We start from the raw sequence: 25,478 nt of genomic DNA, 5'->3' as shown, positions 1-25,478 counted from the left end.
TGGTGACTTAAGTCCCCTTGCAATTCCACATGAATTTTAGGATTAGCTTGTCTTCTGTAAAAGACAGTTGTAGTTTTGATAGGGATTGTATTGAATCTGTACATCAATTTGGGGAGTATTGCCATTTTAATAATAGTAAGTTTTCAGATTCATGAACACATGATGCCTTTCCATTTACATAGGTCTTAAATTTCTTTCAGAAATGTTTTCTAGTTTTCAGCATGTGAGTCTGGCACTTCTTTGATTGAGTTTATTCCTACATATTTTATCATTTGCAGTGCTATTTTAAATAGAATTGTTTTCTATTTTTGGATTGTCTATTGCAAGAACATAGGAATGAATACAACTAACCTTTGTGTGTTGATCATGTATCCTGTGACTTTATTAAACTCATTTATTAGCTCTAATTGTATTTTGTCAATTCTTTAAGATTTTTATATGAGATAATTTCATTTATAAATATAGTTTTACTTCTTCCCTTCTAATCTGGATGCCTTTTATTTCTTTCTTGCCTAATTTCTCTGGCTTGAAATTTCAGTACGATATCCAATTGAAGTGGCAAGAACAGACATACTTGTCTTATTTCTAATCTTATTAGGAAAGTGTTCAGGCATTCAACACTGAGTATGATGTTAACTATGGGTTTTTCAAATACCATTCATCAGGTTGAAGATGTTTCCTTCTATTCCTAGTTTGTTTAATGTTTTTATAATGAAATGATGTTGGATTTTTATCAGATACTTTTTTGTTCATTAATTAAGATGATCCTGCTGTCTTTTTCTCCCTTCTTCTATTAATATGATGTATTACTTTTATTGATTTTTTTATTTTGAACTACTTATTCATTCCTGCGATGAATCATACTTGGCCGTGGTGTACAATCCTTTGAATATAATGCTGGATTCAGTTTGCTAGTATTTCTAATTTTATTTTATGTGATCAGAAAAGATATTTTGTATGACTTCAAACTTTTAACATTTATTGAGACTTGTTCTGCGGCCTAACACATGGTCTATCTTGGAGAATGTTTCATGTACACTTGAAAAGAATGTGTTTTCTGTTGTTTTGGGGATGGGACATTTTATAGATGTTTGTCAAGTATGTTTGATTAATAGTGTTGCTCAATTATTCTGTTTCCTTATTAATCTTTTCTGTAGTCCCTTAGTCAATTTGTTGACTATAATGAAATACATACCATAGGATAGATAATTTATAAAGAACAAAGATTTATATCTTATAGTTCTGGAGGTTGGGAAGGCCAAAATTGAGAGGCCAAAAGCATCTGGTAAGAGACGTCATATTGCATTCACCCATGATGGAATATGGAAGGGCAAGAGAGTACATGAGAGAACAAGAGAGGGCCAAACTCACTTGTATAACAAACCTTCTCAATAACTAGCCCACTTCCCATGAAGTCTCCACATTAGGTCTCCATTATTACCTAATTAACGCTTATTAGGTCTCACTTCTCAACACTGTTGCATTGAGGATTGATTTTCCAACAAAAATGGTTTCGGGAACACATTCAAACCATAGCATTAGTTGTTTCATCATTACTGAAAGATAGAATTTTCAACTATTGTTGAATTGTCTATTTCTCCCTCAATAATTCTGTCAGTTTGTACTTCATATATTTTGGGGCTGTGTTGTTAGGTGAATATATTTATAATTGTTATATCTTCTTGATGGATTGATTCTTTTCAGGACCTTTATCTCTAATCACAACGTTTGTCTTAATGTCCATTTAAAAAAAATATATTAGTATAGACACTCCAGATTTCTTTTCCTTAGAGTATGCATGAAATATATTTTTCCATTATTTTATTTTCAACCTGTCTGTGTTTTTAAATCTAAAGTATGTCTCTTGTAGACAATATATTTTTGGGTCTTTTTAAAAATTCATTCTGCCTTTTAGCTAATAAGTTTAATCAATTTCCATTTAACATAATTACTGATGAGGAAGGACCTACTTTTGACATTTTCTATTTGTTTTTCTATGTTATTTTTCATTTCTCTCATTATTGCCTTCTTTTGTATGAGGTAGATTTTTTTAAGTGTGCCATTTTGGTTCACTTTTTATTTATTTTATTTTTTTAGTTATTTTCTTAGTGGTTTCCCTATGATTACAATTAACATCTTAATTCATAATTAATTAATTTTTTTCTTCCTGTAAGTGGACAATGCTTTCTTTTTTTGCATGTTTCATATTTTTGGTTGAAATTGGATATATTGAATATTGCAATATGGCAACTCTGGAAATCAGATTCTCCTGTCTTCTCAGAATTTGTTGTATCTGCTTGTTGTAGGTTGTATTTGTTTGTTGCTGACTTTTCTAAACTATTATTTAAAGATCATATGCTTTGTCACATGTGGTTACTGAAATCTCTAAAGTCACTCAAGTCTTGCAACTTTTGTGAAAGGATGGACTTTTAGAGTTCCCTACCCTACCACTTTTGCTAATGTTATTTCCATAATTACTGTGAAATTTTATATTTTCATTATCCTTGAGCATTTCATAAATATTTTTGATGTATCTAAGAGTTCTAATATGTAATGTGTTTGCCTTTTAAATCTGTTGTTTATTCTGCTAACTCTTGTTTGGAGTGGCTTGTTTTCCTGTATGTTTTTTGTTTTTTTATCGTAAATTTATATTTGGCTGAAACTAACTTGTGAGAATTCTAAGGACTCAGTGTTGATTATGCCTTTCTCTTCGTGAGTATTTTCTAGTGGCTTGCATTTTTTCCCTAGACCACATAGGTAGTATAAATTAAAAACCCAGAACTGTCTTTCTTCAGGTCCAAATCCAATTAAAAAGAAAAAAAAAAAACAGAACTGGCGAGAGGGTTTTGTCTATACTTGTAAATTCTTGGGAGGAGACTATTATATTTTTAACAATTTTTAAACTGGGATCTGCAGGTAGAAATATACTGGTTTTCCTGTAGGTTTTCATCACTGCCAATTTTTCTAGTCCAACCTATTACTGATGGGATAATTCTTCCAACAGTCTCAGATGTATGTAACAACTTTAGTTTGCTCTTCCATTTTATGTAGACTCAAGCAAGGCCTAGTCTTCTATTTCTCCTCAGCATTAATCCCTGAAGCTATATGTTCTTGGTATGGGCATTTGCACCCACAGCTTCCATTTTATTTATTGCTCTGGTTTCATCTGATTATTATTTTGACCTTTGAGGATTCCCTTTTTTCTGTGAGCCCTGCAATGCAGTTGAAATTATGTGCCTTGGACTTTATCCAAATTCATAAATGCTGTGCCTCAGAAATTTTTCAGAGTATAGTCCACTATATATCCAGAAACAGAATTCTATGATTCAATAATCTTGGGCTCAAATTCATATAGAAATTTAAGTTGATAGATCTGGATTTGTTTCTCAGCTCTGCCACTTACTACCTCTGGAGTGACTTGGGAAAGTCACATAACCTCTTTAAGCTTCAATTTCCTATCTGTGGAGTAGATATAACAATATCTCTAACATAAAGTTATTGCAATGATTAGTGAAATGGCACATGTCACAAATGGCCTGGTATATAAATCTTAACCTAACGCTAAAAAAAATTTTAACTGATTTACTTTTACTATTAAATATGTGAACTTGTAAATAACCATTTGTAACATAGTTCTTTAGCTATGAAATGGGAATTTCATGTTTGTTAGAAGTGCTTAAGAGAATGAATGCAAAGTATATAGCACAGTACTTGGCACATAGGAAACAACCAATAAATTGTAACAATTATTTATAAGAACCATAAAAATAATAAACAGGCTATATACAAAGCTGTCTACATTGATTTAGTGAGTGTTCAGTTGATAATGAAGATAACATCTTGCCACATTAAAAAAGTATCTTGGAGAGATTTGATGAGCAGTGTTTCATATAGTAATACCTTTGTGAAGCTGTATATGTCTATGTCTTCTAACCGTTCCCACCCCCACTCCAACACACACACACACGCACACACACACACACACACACACACACACTTAGCTTTTAGAATGTTTTCAGATCACATGGTAACACTTGCATAAAATCCAACTTAATCTAAAAAAGGGAGTCTAGGATTGAGGAGCAATAGATTTGTCTCCATTACATAAACTTTAAAGGAAACATTAAAATTTTCATTGCACATCTGAAATGAAATCTATTTTGGGGTGTATCATTGCTTGTTGTTATAACTTTATGCTTTGATGTATTGAGTTGGCTTTGAATTTCTTTTTTCATTATTAGTTTATATCAATGATTACATTTTACTAGCTGATTCGTTTTGTATTTTTCGTCTCTGAGGAATTAATCTTTATTTCGTCTACATTTGAAATTTTTCTGAATTCTTTAAATTTTTTCTAAACTGACTTTACTCTCTTGCTGTTACCAGTTTCTCATTAGGTATTGGGAGATCTGCATTCTAGTTTTGTCTTTGCACAACTAGTTGTCTAACCTAGAGTAAATTACTCTCCAACTCTGGGCTTCAAATCCCTTATTAATCAAATGAGGGAATTGGATTATGTGACCTGTAATCTCCATTTTAGTTCTATCGTCGATTCTCTATGAGAATCATACCAGCATATGAAATACATACCTGCATATGTTAAGACTGAGAAGATGCAGGTTGTGAGAACCATAATGTAAATAACTTCACATAGAGCAAGAAACAAATATCAAGATAACAAAGAGCAACCAAAAAGAGCAAAAGAAAATGATGAGTTCCAGTGGTGATTATGTCATTTTGGAGAGAAGGCTGAAAACCGGAGCTCGGCCATCTGGTGTAAGGATTCGTCGAGGCAGGTAAAAGGATTTCTTCTCCTCATCAGTAACTGGGATAAGGCATCTTGAGTAAGCAACAAGCACTGGCCTTCGATGGGGTTGCTCCACACAACATTAGCGACAGTCATTTGGGAACTTAAGTGAGACCAAATGCCAGAATAAGATCCAGGATCTGCTTTGGTAGAAAGGGTACGGGAACCAAGTAATATGAGCTCACCCTATGCCTGACACCAAGGTCACCTTCCAAGTGGAAAAGAACATTAGTTGGAAGGTCACAGTGGAGTTTGAGGGAAGAAGAGACCACATTTCTTGGGCCTCGGGACACTCGTGAGGAGGTCGGCGGGTAGGACAGGGATGCAGAGTGGTCGCTCCCTTGGAGAGTGGGACCTCATCTGTACACAATTCACATTTCTCTCCTGAAATTCTCGACTCTTTCGGATAAATTTCAATTAAAGTGCACGTCAAGTCTTAAACTTCTTGAAGGAAAACAGAAAAGAGATTCCTGTAGGAGGCTGAGATGGGTGCGAGTGGTCGATAAGCAAAGAAACAAACAAAATGAACCACGTCCTTTGGCTGCACTGGCTACACCTGCACTGTACTCAAATCCCTGCTCAGAGACGAAACCGGGCTGTGCGGACTCTCCACCAATCAACGACGTAGGAAATGTTTCGGAGACCCTAATTGGTTTGATTACCTGGCGCGCTTCTGAACCGAAAGTTGTGGCTGGTTGCGGCGTTGCCTGGCGACGTGTTACTCAGTGGCGCTGTGCATCTGTAGAGGCTAGGTGGTCGCTAGGCAACGGGAAACATTAACCGCTACCGAGGTCTTTCTACTCCCGACCAGGCGTTGCTCTCTCTGGAGACCCTCAGCAGCGATTGCTCTATTCTAACTTGGTGAGTCCTGGGAACCGAGCCTCGGCTTTGGGCTCTGATTTCTAGGCCAGAAGCAAAGTGGCTTTCAGAGAGCATAAGGAAAGGCTCAAAGAGGCAGAGAAAGTCAATACAAACGCATTTCAGTGATTGCCTCCTGTCTGCCTATCATTTTAGAGGGGTGGAAAGTAAGCAATTGCGATATCAAGAGACTTGTCCAAGATCTCACTCTGAGTGGTCAAATCTGGACCCGCGCTGTTAAATACAGTAATCATTAGACCTCACTTGGCTAGTCTGAATTGAAATGTGCTCATATATATTTAAAAAACACTAGATTTTGAAGGCGTGGTACCAAAAGATAAAATAAGATATCACTCTAATTTTTATATTGTGTGTTCAAATGATCACATTTTGGATATGGTAAATAAAACACATTATTAAAATTATTTTCACCTGTTTCTCTTTTAAAAATGCTATTACTTGAAAAATTTAAATTACATACAAAGCTCTCATATTTCTATTGGCCAGCCCTGATCTATATAAAACCTAGGTCTGCCAACACCTGATTCAAGACCTCTTGTGCTAACACTGTTTTGAAAGGTGTTTCAAAGTATCTCCACCCATCTAATAGGGTGGAAGTGTGCGTGGTGGTGGAAGTGCAAGACCATTACAAAAGGCTTATATTTCTAGTATTTTAGGACCTTGCTACTCGGTGTATGAATCAGAACCTTCATTTTAACAAGCTCTGCAAGCGATTCTCCTGTATGTTAAAGCTCCGGAAGCCCTGTGTCAGAAATTAGCCCTCAATTCTTTATCCCCCCTTTGTTTTTTCTTGAATACCTATACTGTATTTTTTAGACTGTGTATATTAGAATTAGCTGCATTTTGAACAAGCTCCCAGATGAGAAACAGTGATCTCAATAGTAATTGCATTTCCTTTCATCCTTCTAAATCTAGACCAGTATGGTCCCCAGATCATCAGCAGCAGCAGCATCACCCAAGAAATTGTAAGAAAAGCAAATTCCTGGGTTCCACCCCAGCCACAGGGGTTCTTGAAGTTTCTAATTTTTTATTCCTTGGGTTCAAATCCTCAGTTTGGGAAGACTGTAGTAACTTTGATGGGTTTTATTTGAGGACAGCGAGCAAATTCAACACTTCCTAGTCCTTAAGTCCCTCTCTACTGGCCTCCTTCCCCAATCTTTTTGATCTACTTTTCTTTTTTTTTTTCTCACCCCATCCTTTCCAGGAGTAAGGATGACTTTTCAGGCCTCAGATAGTGAATTTGACCTGACAAATACTGAAGAGTATGGAGAAAATTCTGCACTTCCAAGACTGAATAATATAAAAGCCAAAGGAAGAGTGAGTTATGTGACATCCACAGAAAATGAATCTGATACACAGATCCTAACATTTAGGCACGTTACAAAAGCTCAGGAGAAGACAAGAAAACGACAGCAGCCTATAAAACTAGAGCCTTTGGTAAGTTCAAAAACCATTGTTTTAGCCTCTGTAGCCACAGAGGAAGTTCCAAAATTGCTTGGAGAATGGAAGTCATTTCTAGACTCTGAATTGACAAAGAAGGAATGAAATCTAAAAGATAAGAACTTTTTATGAAGTTGTAAATATGTAAGTATTTATTCAACAAATATTTAGTTCTAGGTACTGTTAAAGGATTCAGTGGCAAAGTTTTTGGGCAGCTAAGTCCTCTCTAGGATTATGTACAATACAGATACTTAACTATGTATGCTTTAAGATTCTTTAAGATATTAGGATACCATTTAACACTGAGAAGTCTAGTAAACATGTTATATTTAGACATATAGTTTTATTATTTTCAACATACATGCCTTTGTCTTTAAAAAATTACGTGCATGTTGAAAATACTTAATTTTTAGAAACCATTTATGCCCTTGGATAATTATAAATGCTTGTAAAGGAGCTGTGAAAGGGAAAAAAATTAAAGAGTGAAAGTTCTCCTCTCCACCTTTAGACATTAGCTACCATCATTAGTGTGTGCCCTTCAGACTGTTTTGTGTTTATTCAAATATTTTTGCATATATATTTGTGTTTATAAATATAGACAGTTTTAAAGTAAGATTATACAATGCATACTGATCTTCAAGGTGCTTATTTCACTTAATCATGTAGAAATGTTTCTCATCCTTGCATGTAGAGGTGTCTTTTCTAACCACTGCACTGTACTTTGTTGCATAGAGATGCCATAACACAGTACTGATTAACTGGTCTCATATTGATGTGACTTCAAGTAATTTCCTTTTTGTTTTTGTTTTGTTTTTATTTGGTTTTGTTTATTTTGTTTTTACTTTTCTATTTCAGATAATGCTGTGTTGAATGGCATCTTTGTACATATCAAGGTGCATTCCTAGAAATAGTATCTTTAGGTTATATGTACATTTTTAATTTTTTAATTTCTAATTTCAAAAAAAATTACCCAATTGCCCTCTAAAAATGTACCTTTTCACCTACAATGTATGAGAGGGCCTGTTTACCCACATCTTTGCCAAACCTGGTGCTATCAGTTTTTTTTTAATTTTTACTAGGCTGATACATTAAAAATGACATCACATTGTTATAATTTGCATCTTATTAATGAAGTTAGGTATATTTTCATTTATTCATCACCACATATATTACTTATTTTGTGGATTATCTGTTCATAACCTTTGTCCACTTTAAAATTGTCTTTATCTTACCTATTTTTAAGTTTTTAAAAATATATTATGGACGTTAATCCTTATTTTATTGCTTCTCAAACTTAAGTTTGAGTACTTATTTCTCTTGAAGGAAAGCATTCTTAATCCATCATGCTAATTTTTAATTTTTTATTTAATGTTACTTTATGTGGAAAAAACAATTACGCTAGGAATTAATTCTAATTGTTAACAAACAAATTGACACCTTAAATACAAAGAAACACAAAACCAATACAAATGGAATCAACACAAAATGCAAAGTTGCTATTGTTGTTGGTTTAACACTGCACCTCCATTTGCACGGTGGATGTAGCACTGACTGCTGCCCTCCTCTTCCCCAGGGTTTGGTGTGCCTGTGCCACCACATGTTGTGTGGGATACCAAGTCCACCTTCCCATTTTTCTCCCGTGGAATTAGTGTGAAACTTTTTACATCTGTTTCCCTCTGACATATTTGCCTTCACTTACCAGCCTGGCCAAGATGGTGATACCTCGTCCCTACTAAATATATAAAAATTAGCCGGGCATGTTGGTGGGTGCCTATAATCCCAGCCACTCAGGAGTCTGAGGCAGATAATTGTTTGAACCCAGGAGACAGAGGTTGCAGTGAGCCAAGATTGTGCCACTGCACTCCAGCCTGTGTGACAGAGCAAGACTCCATCTCAAAAAGAAAAAAAGTTGATGATTAAAGTTGTTCCACTTGTCACCAATGTCATCCACTCATGTATATTAAAAGTTTATTATGTGCCTCCTCTGTGCTAGGGTTTGAGTCATGCTCTGAGGAATGAACAAAGCAAATGAACAAAGCAGACGAGATTCCTGTTGACATTCTAGTAATTCTAAATAAGCAGACTGAACAATTTCATCTAGTGATAGTAACTGTTAAGAAAATAAGCCAAACGCAGTGGCTCATGCCTGTAATCCCAGCACTTTGGGAGGTGAAGGAAGAGGATCATTGATCCCAGGAGGTAGAGGCTGCAGTGAGCTATGAATATACCATTGCACTCCAGCCTGGGTGACAGAGCAAGATCCTGTCTCTAGAAAAAGAAAAGAAAAGAACATACGGAATGTGGTAGACACTGAGACTGCTTCAGACTGGGTGACTAGAAAGGTCTCTCCTAGGAGATGTTATCTGATCAAGTCACAGCTAACAGCCTGTATCAACTGCCAGACATCTGCAATTTAGGCAGAGCTTGCCTCTACTCCACTGGGCACCAGCTGATAGTCTTTTCTTTTTGTATTTAGTACTTTTCTTTTCAAGGTCTCTTCTAAGGCAGTTCTAGTGGTAATGAAATCTCTCAACATTTGCTTATTTGTTTTCCTTATTCATTTCAGTAGGTTTCAGAGAAGGGTTTTCCAAATGTGCATTTATCTTAACATCATATTTATAGATCATTATTTGGTCTCTGAAGCCACCCTGTGTAAACAAACAACTTCTCTTCTTGTTCTCAACTTGTGATTCTGGTCTCTATTCCTTTTTAGCACTGTTATATAACTTAGATCTTCTTCATCTCTGTGGCACCAGCTAGGCTTTTCCTTTCTTCAGTGAGTTGCTCAAAAGGGATTTTCATCTAAAACCAAAGGCAATTTACCTGAAAAGTTAACTGCTTTTCTTTACTTAATCTCAAGCCTTTTTTTCTTATCCCAGTATATGAGAGACTAGCTATCATGTTTAAATTCATAATGCCTGGTAACTAAAAGCCATTATAATGAATTATTCACTTTATTATGTTAAAAGCTGGGGATTTTATTGCCATAATTTTCAGTTTGATAGCTTAAGATAGTGCCACCTATTTTTTTTTAGATCTTCAATAAGTTATGGCTATGAGAAGTGACTGATGATTTTGGGGATTGATGATTTTGATGGGAGGATTGTACACTTCTTCCCACAGTAGAATATTAGTAAATTATCGGGGTTTATAATGGACAATTAGGGAGTATATTATTTCATACTTCTGAGCCTTTTCTGTTGTAATTTATTCTTGTAAGTATTCATTGATAATTTGAAGTATAAAATTAATGGAATCTAGGTAGAAAAGTCTTACTTAATCAATAGGCCAGGGACAGGCAGTGATGGTAGTTACTATTAGGACTGTGTCTTTCATAGGAAATTAGTCCAAGGAGATCAATTTCCAACAGGAAAAGGAGTCCAAAGGTAGTGAAAAATGAAACAAGTTTATATGAATGTTAAAAAGATTAACATGTCTCTCTATTTCCCAAAGCCAGTGCTAAAAGTCTACCAAGATCATAAGCAGCCAAAATACATACATGAACAGAATCGATTTCAGTTAATGACTTCCGGAATCATTAAACATCCAGTAAGCATAGCAAAAATAAGTTCTGCTACATCATCTACTAAGTTTCTTGAGCAGGAAGATGCTATGAAAAAAATACAGGTATAATATTAAAATACTTAATTGATTCTTTGAATTTTGTTTTATATAGCATTGCTAACTTGCTTTTAACTCATAAAAATAGTAGCAAAGTCTTTTTCTATGAAGTTGCATAATGAGTGTGGGGAATATGACATTTTTCATTCTTCCTATTTAAGGAAAACTCTTAACCGTGGAGGAAAATCATGAAGGAAACTTTCAGCATCTGTACAGTGCCTTCTGACCTTCTTTTGCATGATAAAGAAGACATAATAGTATTTTGAATGTTATAACTTTTTTGAAATTTTCATCATTTTTACCGAAAATGGGAATCTTTGAAGACCCTGGTGAAGGGTAATAAAATGGAGACTAAGCCAGCTAGAAAGACAACTTGTGTAGCTGGTGAGAGTTGCAGAGTGGGGACGGGTGGATCATCTGAGGTCAGGAGGTTGAGACCAGCCTGACCAACATGGTGAAACCCCGTCTCTACTAAAAATACAAAAATTAGCTGGCTATGGTGGCATATGCCTGTAATCCCAGCTACTTGGGAGGCTGAGGCAGGAGAATCACTTGAACCCAGGAGGCAGAGGTTGCAGTGAGCTGAGATTACTCCGTTGCACTCCAGCCTGGATGGCATAATGAAACTCCATCTCAAAAAAAAAAAAAAAAGAAAGAAAGAAAGAAAGAAAAGAAATGGTAGCTTGGGGAAGAAATCACCAGAGCTTGCCTTTAAATGAATATCTATAGATAATTAAAGAAAAAAACAGTAAGGGGAGAGAATATGAAGGGCATATCTACAGTAAAGATACCAATAGATCCAAGATTTCTCTGAGCTTTTGGTTGAGAGGATCCTTTGACAGTAACACGTTTAATTGCTGGTTTGGCTCCAAGCATTGGGTTAGAAGTGCTAGATATACACAATTGAGGACAAGATCTATCCTCAAGGATTTCAGAGTCTAGAGGTATGTAGGTGGAAAAGTGAACACTCAGCACAGTGGAGTTTAAGAGCTCTCCTTGGTTGTTTAAGGTACAAAATAATGAAAAACTAAGTAAAAAGGACTCTTACACCTGGCCATTGGGGGGCCAGTCAGTGAATAAAAGCTACCCTCAGGAGTTACACTAAGTTGAGAAGAATGTGTGGAAAGTTAATGGGATAGATAAGGTGGAAGAGGTTGGAGCTTGAGGAGAAGATAGATGGACAGGAGCTTACTTTGGGTTTGGGTGAGATCATCCTGAAAGAATGAAATCATATGAAGAATTATATTGAAATTACAAAACCTCATTTACTATGGTGTCAGTGAAGTGGAGACAGAGGGAGCTCTTTCTCCAGAAAAGATCTGAGCCAGGAAAGATTTGATTGCCTGTAAATTAATTCGTTTGCTGTAAAGAGGGCTTCAAGAATTTGAATTTAAAGAAAAGCAGGGAAATTGTACAGACATCTGGATGAAAGTGGGGCTGAAAAGGAATGTTAGGTTGTGAGCTATGATTTTTGGTTGTAGCTGTCACTCTGAAGAATTCAGTAAAGAGGAATTAAAGAGAAATATGGAAAAGGGGATTTTTACATAAAGTAAAAAAGATATTTATTCTGAGAAAAAGGTAACTTTTTCAGATATTGATTTATCAGTATGAGTTTCAAATAGAAATGCAACAAGAAGGATTTCTGGGAGATAAAGGAAGGCAGAAAGGAAGGAAGTTGGAAGCCTCTGTTAATTAATAAATAAATTGACTTTCAAATTGTACTGGGCATCCATCAGAGAGGAGTACTACAGACATTGTACATTTTATGAATAAATGCTTTCTTTAATTCCCACCCCCAAATCTGAACCTGTGTTAATGCTAAAGATGTGAATCACATTTTCCCACTGAGTTACATAATGAGAAATTAGTGCTGAGAGGAAAATATGTAACCCTGTTATGGAAGACGTCTTCCACTTAGAATGCAGTAAGACCTTTTAAAGACTAGAACAAATGAAAGAAATGCATTTGCTGTTAAAACAGTAATACTTTAGTCTCATAAAAATACTAAAGTGGATTAGCCCTTGTTGCAACATTGAAATAAGGTGATGTGCATTTTCTCTGGTTCAGGTTTGGCCTATTCATTCACAGAAGAGAACAGTGCCATTGCTGCCATCCCTGGCCAAGAATTCAAAGACACATTTTATTTGCCTTTTAAGTTCAAAGATGTGTTTCCTTGAGCTCTGCACTTGTTAAGCTTCTCTCCAACTGCTATTCAATAGAGTATATTTAATCAGAGATGGGGTGTAATGTTCCCTATGAGTACAGATTTTCTGGAGAATTTGTTCCACAGAGCTTGTAGCAATAAATCCCTGCAGAAATGGCAGCCCCTACCAGCTATGTTAATAGGCAATAAAATACTCATGCATATATTTACAGTAGTTATTCAACAAAGCAGGTCCACTATGGTGACTCTTATCTTAAAGCCAGTTACTCCTACACTGTCAGAGAGGCAAGGTGATGACCTTTGGAGTTAGTGTCAAATTTCTTCAAACACAATGACTAACCTCCATGAGAGCAACTGATGTGAGTGATGCCACCCAAGTTTTCTGGGGGTGGGGGCGAGTGGCACTGAGAGCACAGACTGTGAAGCCCAGAGAGTAGTGCAAAACTGGAGTGTGTGGACATGGCAGGGTGGAACTCAGCCTTGCTGCTCCAAGTGTAGTCCATGGTCAGCAGGATCCATATCCCTGAGAGCAGGTTAGAAAGGCAGAACGTCAGGCTCCACCCTAGCTGTACTGAATAAAAATCTGCATTTTAATAAGAACCCCAGGTAATGCACTGCACATTTAGAGTTTGAGAAGCAATGATATAAGGAAAAGGCGAGATTAGTTAGGCAAAATCAGTGCTTCTCTAAGGCTATCATATAATTATTCCCAATATAACTACCCCTCATAGTCACAAAGAAGTAAGGTTATTATGAATTATGAAAACAGCTGTCCAAGACTTCACTCACTGAAGAACACCAAGGTTGTTGGAACAGATGGGGAGGTTGAGAGGAGAGGCCCCAGAGAAGATAGATGCAGAGCAACCAAGCAAGGAGGGTGGAGTGCTCCCAAGAATATGAAAGACCAGGTAATATTTTGATGTAATAAACATTAAGTTAAAGGAGAGGAGAAGGCAATAGGAGCTGACACTTGGGACTGCTTTGTGGGAAAAGGATGGGTATCTGGAGAGGCAGTAATGAAGAGGAATATCACTCCCTAACAATAGTTTGAAAATTTTCTGTGCCCAAATGCTTGCCTTTGAGGCCTAGACATCTCATGCAATATGGCAATTAGTCCTTGAGGGACATAGTTTGTCACACTTGAGTGTGTACAAAGACTCATTTTTTTTTTTCAAAAATTTTTGTTTAGATTTATCAGCCCTCTCCTCCTAAACTGTCACGTACCAGTATTGGAAGAAGAGGTCTCTTCGGGACTAGATCTTCAGCTTACCCAAAGTACACTTTCCACGACCAAGAAGAAGTTATTAAAGCCAACATTCGTGATCCCTTGCAAATCATTAAAATAATACGTGAAAATGAAGATCTTGGATTTCTTTATATGATCCCTGCAGTGTCAAGATCATCCATTGAATATGATACATATAATCTAAAGTGAGTTCTTTTTTATGACACAATTTCTGTAACATAAAAATTACAAATAAGATTGCACATATTCATAATTGATTGGATATTCATGATAAAAATCAAATATAATTTTGGTTGTCATAGAATGATAAATTAATCCTAATCACAATTATGTATTTTTTTAATTTATCTTCCCTTTATCCATTTAGAAACATTAACTATGTTATCTGTACTATTGAGCTTCTCATATATTTATGTAATGTTATGCCATATATTTTCTTTCCTTTTTTTTTTAAACTGTTTCTCCTAACCAAAATATGAAAGAAAATATCACAGCACTGACATTGATCATAGTGCGTTGTTATGACTGACAGTGAGTAAAGTGTGACTTTTCAGATAAAGTTCAGAAGTTAAAACAGATAACCTTTATGGTTTCATCTATTCAAGTTTAAATTACTTTTATATTCAAAAAAGTTCAATAGAAAAGCACATCTATGACACCGCTCATGCTGTTATAATTTGCAGTAGCAATATGTATTTATCATTGAACTATAATTACTCTTAAAAATAGCTTATTTTCTCTATAGTGAAGGCTTGTATTACTGGACTCATATGTTTTAAGAATAACAGCATTCTCTATTCATGCTGAAATTTCAGAAACTAAATATTAAATGCCAATTATAGGTTTGTGTTTTTTTGAGAAAGAAAAAAGAATACTAAGAAAAAGAATAAAGAAGAGGAAGAAAGAAAGAGGAAGAGGGAGAGAGAATGGGTGTATTGCTTTATTGCCCGGGCTAGAATGCAGTCTAAATATGAGTGTGCCTATAATTGTCCTTAATAATGGACACATTAAAAGAAAATGAGGGAAGAAAATAACAAACAAGGAGCCAACCAACATTTCGTTTAAACTTCTAAGTTGATATGATGTGGTACTGATAGGAGTGTATATTTTGTGTATTTAAACTGGAGAGTTCTATAAATGTTAATTACGTTTACTTGTTCCAGATCTGAGTTCAAGTCCGGGATATCGTTAATTTTCTGTCTCATTGATCTGTCTAATATTAATGTTGAAGTCTCCCACTATTATTGTGTGGGAGTCTAAGTCTCTTTATTAGTTTTGTATGTCTGGGTATTCCTGTATTGGGTGTGTATATATTTAGGATCTTTAGCTCTTCTTGTTGTTGCATTGATCCTTTTATCATTATATAATGTCCTTCTTTGCTTCTTTTGATCTTTGTTGCTTTAACGACTATTTTATCAGAGGCAAAAATTGTAAATTCTGCTTTTTATTTATTTATTTTAGCTCTCTGGTTGGTTGGTAAATCTTTCTCCATCCCTTGTTTTGAGTCTTTGTGTATCCTTGAATGTGAGATGGGTCTGGATGCAGCATACTGATGGATTTTAGTTTTTTATCCAAATTGCCTGTCTGTCTTTGGATTGGGGGATTTAGTCAATTTAAATTTAGAATTAATAATGATATATGTGAGTTTAATACTGCCATTTAATATTAGCTGGCTATTTTGCCCATTAGTTGATGTAAATTCTTCATTATATTGATGCTGTTTACTTTTTGGTATTTTTTAGAAAGGCTGATACTGTTTGTTTCTATGTGTAGTGGTTCTTTCAGAAGCTCTTGTAAAGCAGGCCTGGTGGTGATGAAATCTGAGTGCTTGCTTGTTCACAAAAAACTTTATTTTTCCTTCATTTATGAAGCTTAGTTTGGCTGGATGTGAAATTCTTGGTTGAAAGTTCTTTTCTTTAAGGATGTTGAATATTGGTCCCCACTCTCTTCTGGCTTGTAGGGTTTCTGCTGAGAGATCTGCTGTAAGTCTGATAGGCTTCCCTTTGTGGGTAACCTGACCTTTCTCTCTGGCTGCCCTTAGTATTTTCTCCTTCATTTCAACCCTGGTGAATCTGACAATTATGTGCCTTGGAGTTGCTCTTCTTGAGGAATATCTTTGTGGTGTTCTCTGTATTACCTGGAGTTGAGTATTATCCTGCCTTACTAGGTTGGGAAAATTTTCCTCAGTAATATCCTGCAGCATATTTTCCACCTTGGATTCATTTTCTTCGTCACATTCAGGTACACCTATCAAGCGTAGATTAGGTCTTTTCACATAGTCCCATATTTCTTGGAGACTTTGCTTGTTCCTTTTAATCCTTTTTTCTCTAATCTTGTCTTCTTGTTTTGTTTCATTGAGTTGGTCTTCGACCTCTGATATCCTTTCTTCTGCTTGATCAATTCGGCTGTTAAAACTTGTGCATACTTCACGTAGTTCTCGTATTGTGTTTTTCAGCTCCATCAATTCACTTATATTCCTCTCTAAATCATGTATTCTTGTTAACATTTCGTCAATCCTTTTTTCAAAGTTCTTAGTTTCTTTGGATTGGGTTAGAACAAGTTCTTTTAATTCACACAAGTTTCTCATTATCCACATTTTGAAGCCTGCTTCTGTAATTGGAACACACTCGTTCTCCATCAAGCCTTGTTCCGTTGCTGATGAGGAACTGTGATCCCCTGCTGAGGGAGAGGAGTTCTGATCTTGGGTATTCTCAGCCTTTTTTGGCTGTTTTCTTCCCTTCGTTGTAGATTTATCCATCTGTGGTCTTTATAATTACCGTCTTTGTAATTGGGTTTCTGAGTGGACGTCCAACTCTGCACCAAGAACCGACGCTCCGAGGCGCCGGCAAAACCACCTCACCGGTCACAAGAGTCGCGCTGGCGACCCGTGGGGCTCCTCCGCTGGGAATCTCCTGGTGCGTGAGCAACAAGAATTCATGTGAAGCTGTGGCGTCCTCTCGTTCTTTGCGCTTTCATTGGGAGCTACAATCCCGAGCTGCTAGTGATCAGCCATCTTGGATCTCTCTCCTATGCCATATATTTTCAGTCAGTATTACAAACATATTTTTGATACTTTATGATTACTGGAAAAGAGGATGGCAACATAAAAATTAGATGATGCATGATTTGTTTTTCATGTTATTTCGTCTTTTCTTTATAGTGTAGAAGTAAGGATTTTTTAATAAAATGATCTTGATAACTTAGGATATTCATATAGATGAATAAAATACACACACTTCCTCTGTGTTGTTACCACACGTGTTGTTGATACAGTATGAAGTCACATAATTATGAGGCTGCAAGTTGCTTTAAAGTAAAAAGTTTTCATCAAAATTTAAAATGATAGATTTGTTGTAAATCTTACAGAGCTTAACAGGAATGAACAATAACTTGTAGGAAGAACGGAAATGCTTATGAAAGTGCAATCGTTCAGCAAAATTTATTGAGCATGATCTCTGTAGTAGGAACTGTTTTACATGCTTGAGACACATTGGTAAACAATCCATATCAAAATTGTTGCACTCTTGGAACTGACATTTTAGCAGAGGATGACAATAATAAACCATACGTGAGTAAATTATGTAGAATACTAGAATGTGATAAATATTGGAGAAAATAAATAGAGGTAAAGAGGATTGGGAGTGCTGAGGAAGAAGTTGTGAATTAACTGGGGTGATCAGGGTGGGCCTCATTGAGAAGCTGGCATTTGAATGAGGACTTGAAAGAGAAGGAATGAATTATGTGGAAATGCAGTTATGAGCATTCCAGGCAGCAGGAAGTGAATACAAACATCCTGAAGTGGAAGCAGACCTGGCATGCCCAAGGGACAAAGAGGAGGCTGGTGTGACTACAGTAGGGTGAACAAGAGATAAAGGATATGTCATCACTGGGCCAGTGGAGAACCATGGAAGGATTTGGGGCAGAAAAGTGTCATGATCTGATTTACATTTTTTAAGGAAGCATTCTGGCTGCTGTGTGAAGAATAGGCTTTGAGGGAACAGGGGTTGAAACAAGAAGACAAATTGAAGGCTGTAATTATTCAGGTAAGAAAGGGACCAGGGGTGATGATCAGTGTAAGAAATATGTTTGCTTCTGAAAATAATTTAAAGGTGAAGCCAACAGGATGTTTTTACAAACATTATGTAGGGTAGATAACCAGAAAGGAGTACAGGATGAGTTTAATGATCCAGTTGTCTGAGCAAGAGGGGTAGAGTTGTGGTTGACTGTGAACCCCGAAATCTGAGACAGTTCTCAGTTAATTTAGAAAGTTTATTTTGCCAAGGTTGAAGATGCACACAGCCTAAGGAGATCCTAATGACATGTGCCCAAGGTGGTAGGGGCACAGCTTGGCTTTATGTATTTTAGGGAGACATGAGACATTAGTTAATGTGTAAGATGTACATTGGTTCAGACTGGAAAGATGGAACAACTGAAGCCCAAGACGGAAAAACTCAAAGCAAGTAAGGGGCTTCCAGGTCAGAAGTAGATAAGAGACATTCCTTCAGAGTTTCTGATTAGGCTCTCCAAATGAGGCAATGAGATATGCATGTATCTCAGCACAGGGGTGACTTTGAATAGAATGGGAGGCAGGTTTGCCCTAAGCAGTTCCCAGCTTGACTTTTACCTTTAGTTTAGTGCTTTTGGGGCCCCAAGATTTATTTTCCTTTTACAACGGAGACACAAAAGATTGAATGGAGCAGAATCATCAGGGAAAAATACATGTTTGAGTTCAGATACATAAATTTAGGAATGTTAAAAGGAGACGAGATGGTAGATGAAGAATTGGAGTACAAAAGAGGCTTTTTCCAACCTGAGACAATTCATTTTTTTTAAGATGGAAGACAGCATATAGTGTAATTTAAAACCCTTTGAGGAAAAAAAAAAACCATAATAGTATTGTCATTCCTACCACTACCTACTCCCTTTTTTTGTTTTTATATGTACGTCTTTGGTGAAGAAGTTGGAGATCTTAAGTGGAAATTTATGGAAAGTGGGTTATTTGGTGATTTTAAAACATACTTCTTGATTCATACTTGAAAAATGTTTTCATTGTTTTTTCTTCAGGAAAAAAATAATCATCTAATAACCCAGATATTAAGGAGTGCTATTTGTGATGTTCATTTTCCACTGTGAGAAGAGCCAAATTTTGCTCCATGTGGAACTGATTCTCATCTTTTTACCAGCACGAGATAAAGTATTGAAGAGGAGACTGAAAACTGTGCTTTTGTTCAGTTCTGGAGATTTTTTCCTAGATTAATGAGCACTTCTACGAGGGAAATTGAGTTGAGATTTTATACTTTTTTGGACTCTCAGAAGTGATGCTTAATAGTAAAAGGTCTCAATTAGAAAGTTATTTTGCAATCATGTTTTGTTATTATTATTATTGCATTTTAGGGTTTGATGTTAAACTCCTCTCTAACTTTAACTCCAAATATCATAACCTTATGAGTAAAGACAATGATTTGGACGCTATGAAGTTAGCAGCAGCTAAACTGGAAGTTAACCATAGCGTATAATGTGTCAACAAGATGAGGTCATGCTATACCAAACTCCTTTTAAAAGTAATGTGATAAAATAACTATAAGACTGTGAGTTTGCTGTTGAAGAATGTCTTCACTATCCAACAAATGTGGTGAAGCTGTGGAAGCATTTTTTAAATAATTTTTCAATCTAGAGTAGTAATCTGCCTCTCTGATAAGCCTGTTGAATTTTTCCAGAAAAATATCTGAACAATATACAAAATACTGCTTCTCGGTATAGAACTGAATAAAGGAGAAATTGAGATTTAAACTATGGAAATCATTTAAAATTGCACTTCTTGTAGCAAAAAATCTTTTAAAAATGATATGTCATGCTATTGCTTAATCACCTATGGCAAGATATGCTTAGAGAGAAAATAGAGTAAGTTATAAGTTATTTGCAAAATTCCCTTATAAACTGACTCTATGCATATCAGTATAAAGTGTGCTTACAGGTATTTTGCTTTAACCCCAAATGTGCAATGAAACATTTGAGAAAAATCTGCTCAACAATTTTTTTCCAATGATCACTACAAACCTGTGCTATAGAAGAGTCTTTTCAGTTAGTTGTGAGCAGGGATTTAGACTGCAAAGGGCATGTAGGAATTAGTAGTGTCTGAGCACTTAGCTGTGTGTGCAGCAAGAGAGGATTTGTGCTGCTTGGAGAGAATGTTCACATACAACAGTAAACCTCTCATTTTTGGCTTAGCATTGACAGAGAGTGAAAATTGTGAATCTCATAATATCAGAGATTTTATGTGCACTAACTGTGTACTTTTCCATGGTCCTACATTGAAATAGCAAGTAAAAGATTTTATTTAGATCATGGAATATGCAGGAAATGAAGAGTAAGATTTAAAACATTTTGTGAAACTAATAATACTAATAAAGACCATTTCTATGATTTTAGGGGACTTGCTCAAGGGTTGTATCTTAGAGATATGTTTAATGTTTTGAGTAGACAACCTATCACTTTGGTGCCAAAATATTTTGAAGATTAAAAATACAGTATTGGAATTTTAGGCTGACTGAACTCTAGTGTATATGGCAAGGGTACCTTAAGACAGATTTGGCTCTTTCCAGCATCTTACGGTTTTACTAATTGGAGGAAAATAATTGATCATGTATTAGAAGGCATATCTATCCAAAAATCATATTTAAACTCAATAACCTGAGAAGATACTTTTCAATCCACATGTGACCAAAGAGCTAATAAGAATTTGTTTACTTACATTTTCTAAATGGGCACACTAAGCCTTGCAGCTTTATAGCATCATGTACTCATTGACTTACCATCTGATTCAGTGCTAAAAACAGACTCCAGTGAAATGATCCAAGAAATCTTGGCCCTATAGATTGTTTAGAGGCCCAGAACTATGTGATAGAAGCTCTAGTTATACGCTCTCATTTCCAAAGAATTTAAGTTGTTATGATCTTTTAATTAAAAAAAAAATACAATGGGGAAAAAGAGCTAGCTGGGTGTGAACTCTCTTCTGTGGCTCACACTACTCATCATTCAACTGACTAAATTAGAGAATCTTGTTATTAATTTTTAAAAATTATGGCTTATATTTGTTATTTTAAAATTTGTGATGAGATCCTCACAAAATTTACATAAAATTGATACTCTGAGTGAATATCAAATGCCCAGTCAGTGGTTCCAGATGCTAAATGTTTAACACAGCCATAAAGCAAAGCTTCCCGAAGAGTGTGCTGCAGCCAAGCAAGTGACTCCCAGTGTGCCCCAGTTGTTCATGGTGGTAAAAACTTATTTTTAAAAAAAACACGATCACTCAAATTTACCATGGGTGAAATTTTATTTTTCTAATATTTGTTTGGTTACCTTGTTAAACTTTCTGAATTCAGAAAATATTTCCATGGGTAGGACTGTGTAGCCCGGGCTGCCAGAGAGCAGCTCTACAGTGGGAATACAATACAGCCTCTGCCGTCTTCCCTTTGAACCATCCGACTGAGTTGATTGTTACTGTAGACATTTCCTTACAGTTTCTAAGACAAACTCAGTTTATCAGCAAAACTGTTTTTGTGTATGTGAGAAACACAAAGAAATTCTTGCTTAGTTATTATTATTATTTTTTATCTTATTTTAAGTTCTGGGGTACCTGTGCAGATCTTGCAGGATTGTTACATAGGTATACACATGCCATGGTGGTTTGCTGCATCCATCGCCCTGTCATCTACATTAGGTATTTCTCCTAATGTTATCCCTCCCCAATTTCCCCACCCCCTGCTATCCCTCCCCTAGCCCCACAACCTCCAGCAGACCCCAGTGTGTGGTGTTCCCCTTCTTGTGTCCATGTGTTCTCATTGTTCAACACCCACTTATGAGTGAGAACATGCTGTGTTTGGTTTTCTGTTCTTGTGTCAGTTTGCTGAGAATGATGGTTTCCAGCTTCATCCATCCCTGCAAAGGACATGAACTTATCCTTTTTATGGCTGCATAGTATTCCATAGTGTATATGTGCCACGTTTTCTTTATCCAGTCTATGTTTGATGGCCATTTGGGTTGGTTCCACATCTTTGCTATTGTAAACAGTGCTGCAATGAACATATGTATGCATGTGTCTTTATAATAGATCGATTTGTAATCTTTTGGGTATATGCCGCATAATGGGATTGCTGGGTCAAATGGAATTTCTATTTCTAGATCCTTGAGGAATTTCCATACTGTCTTCCACAATAGTTGAACTAATTTACACTCCCACCAACAGTGAGTGTAAAAGTGTTTCTGTTTCTCCACATCCTCTCCAGTATCTGTTGTCTCCAGACTTTTTTTTTTTTTTTTTTTTTTTTTTTTTTTGAGACAGAGTTTCGCTCTTGTTACCCAGGCTGGAGTGCAATGGCGCGATCTCGGCTCACCACAACCTCCGCCTCCTGGGTTCAGGCAATTCTCCTGCCTCAGCCTCCTGAGTAGCTGGGACTACAGGCGTGCACCACCATGCCCAGCTAATTTTTTGTATTTTCAGTAGAGATGAGGTTTCACCATGTTGACCAGGATGGTCTCGATCTCTTGACCTCGTGATCCACCCGCCTCAGCCTCCCAAAGTGCTGGGATTACAGGCGTGAGCCACTGCGCCTGGCCCCCGTCTCCAGATTTTTTAATGATCGCCATTCTAACTGGTATGAGAGGGTATCTCAATGTGGTTTTGATTTGCATTTCTCTAATGACCAGTGATGATGAGCATTTTCTCATATGTTTGTTGGCCTCATAAATGTCTTCTTTTGAAAGTGTCCGTTCATATCTTTCACCCACTTTTTGATGGTGTTGTTTGTTTTTTTCTTGTATATTTGTTTTAGTTCTTTATAGATTCTAGATATTAGCCCTTTGTCAGATGGGTAGCTTGCAAAAATTTTTTCCCATTCTGTTGGTTGCTGGTTCATTCTAATGATTATTTCTTTTGCTGTGCAGAAGTTCTTAAGTTTAATTAGATCCCATTTGTCTATTTTGGCTTTTGTTGCCGTTGCTTTTTCATTTGCTCTTATTTTTTGTGTTTTCCTTTTGGACAATATTATGTGTTCCTAAAAAAATAAGCAATTAGATGTTTATGATTATTTTTTCTATCCCTTCTTTCCTCCATTCTTCTTGTTTGGTTTTCAATGTTACCAACTGGGAAAAGTCTGAATCTTAATTGAATTTCATAATGAATTGTTTTTAAAACTCAAAAATAGTGTTTCAAAGCATAATTTGAAAACATAGTCTAATAAAATCATCTTGGTAAATAGCACTGTAGACTTTTGTAATTTTCAAATATTTTTTGTCATATTTAAGTGTAAGTAATGTTTATTTTTTTGAAATTTTTATAATTTTACTTCTTAAATTAATGAAACCTATATACCAATACTTTCTATTTTCTCAACACATCCTTGAGTTTTAAAAAACATTTTAAATGGAAATTACCTAAAAGTTTTTAAAAACTCATTTTCTGATATTAAGGTCTATAATTCTCTTAAATTATGGTAATTTGGTAATTTATGGTATTATGGGAATATGGATTTAATTTTAACAGATATTTATCTTTTTGCTCATTTATAATGGAAAATTTTCTGTTAAAGCTAGAAAACTACCAGGTCTATATGGCAAACACAGTAGTCAAAAGAGATGAGAAATGAGGCAGCATACTTAGGATTATCTCAAACGTAGATTTGTAAACTGCAGTAACAGACCTGTCCTTCTGCCTAAATATCTTATTTGTTTAAAAATATTATCAAATTAATCAGTGGTATCAGCTTGAAACCTTCTGAAGTGGAGCCATTCTAGTTTATGTGTGAAGCTATAATTATTTTTTTAAAACTCTATAATGAAGTTTATATATTATGTAATAAGGAACAGATCATTTTGAAGCCATATTATCAAAAATCCTCACCAGTTTGTCTAACAAAATGTAGTTTTCTTAGGCTAAGCTATGAAGAAATATAAATCGATTAAGTCAAATTTGAGTCAGCAAGTGGAAATACTATGGGCCCTTTGGATTTTCATTTGGAATAATCAAAAAACCTCCTTCTGGTTAATTAAACCAGAAGTACAAGAAGCATTTCTCTTCCCTAGTTTACATTAGATCTATTTTTTTCCAACACAGTTAAAAGACAAACATTGGTTAGATCTAGACTCCAGATTGACTCCATACCCTTCCTTCAAACACATGCACACACAAACATACATGCACACACATTCTGGCACTGCTCTGGAGCTCTGGTGATTTAGAGGATGATGGTTTTATTTCACACAAAAATCTGAAGAACCTAGAGCAGTAGTTCTTAGCCTTAGCTGCTGATTAGAATCACCCAGGCTCCAATTCCAGTTACTTATGATTTATCTGATTGGTCTGTAGTGGAGACTGAGCAACAGCTTTTCTTTAAAACTTGCCAGGTGATCCTAAGATTCAGAGTTATGCATCATGGACCTAGAGTAGCAGTTCTGAAGCCTGAAAAGACTTGCTAAAACACAGATGGTTAAACTCCTAGAGTTTATAATTTAATAGGTCTAGGATGGGGCCTGAGAATATGCAATTTCCACGTAATGCTCATGCTGCTCCTCCTAAGATGATACATTGAGAAACATTGACCCTAGAGCACCCTCCTAGTAATGAAACTTGGAAATTTCCTCTAAGTTTTGCTTTTCTTTAATTTTTCAGGAAAAAAAAAGGAGTTCTTTATTAGATATTTTGCCATCTTTGGTTAATCAAACCAGAAGTAAAGCAAGCATTTCTCTTCCCCAGGTTAGGTTAGATCTAGTCTCATATTGAGTCATGACAAGGACCATTATCAAACAGATTGAGGTTGATAAATACAGAACTCAGGAAGTGGCCTATTTCTTCCCAGGCACTTGCTCGCTTACCTTTAGTCAATGAATACACCCAAATCATAATACTTAAAGCCAATGTAATAATGAAAATAGACAACTTAGAGTTGCATAGGGCCACAGAGCTTATCTAATTCAGCCTTAAAGCACGTAAGGAGTAACTTTCTTGTACAAATCAGAATCTTCAAAGAAGCAGGAGGTAACAGGGTGAACAAAGACATATATATGCATTCAAGCATAGCCTAAGATGAATATAATGAAGAAATCAGCCTGACTAAAGAGGATGATTTGTGTGGACAGAGAAGGAACTAATGTGAAACAGGAGGACAGTGCCACAAATACATGGCAGAGTAACTTGGATTTAATGACAGGAGCAATAAGAGGCTATTCAAGGTTCTTGAGCACAATAGTCACATGAGAAAAACCTATGTTTCTGCAATATTAGTCTGGTAGATTGGTTTAAGAATGAATAGAAGCATTTTCAA

At 35.9% G+C, this 25,478-nt stretch overlaps 1 protein-coding gene across 11 annotated transcripts in view; it reads left to right on the top strand.

Moving 5' to 3' along the window:
- Positions 1–25,478, top strand: part of DNAH6 (dynein axonemal heavy chain 6) — a 352,679-nt gene that overhangs the window by 46,697 nt on the left and 280,504 nt on the right. For 8 of the 11 annotated variants that reach the window (XM_074397642.1, XM_074397653.1, XM_074397633.1 and 5 more), the window contains 3 exons: positions 6,891–7,123; positions 10,580–10,753; positions 14,101–14,342. In XM_074397642.1, coding sequence (XP_074253743.1) covers positions 6,899–7,123; positions 10,580–10,753; positions 14,101–14,342 — 641 coding nt within the window. In that variant the 5' untranslated portion in view covers positions 6,891–6,898. Of the gene's footprint in view, positions 1–2,116; positions 5,669–6,890; positions 7,124–10,579; positions 10,754–14,100; positions 14,343–25,478 lie in introns of those variants that run through there. The other 3 variants (XM_039462280.2, XM_074397631.1, XM_074397656.1) reach the window with 2 other exon arrangements.

Source organism: Saimiri boliviensis, chromosome 1, assembly GCF_048565385.1.
Source record: "Saimiri boliviensis isolate mSaiBol1 chromosome 1, mSaiBol1.pri, whole genome shotgun sequence".
NCBI lineage: Eukaryota > Metazoa > Chordata > Mammalia > Primates > Cebidae > Saimiri > Saimiri boliviensis.
Note: the sequence above shows the minus strand (reverse complement) of the source record. Positions and strands in the feature narration are given on the sequence as shown.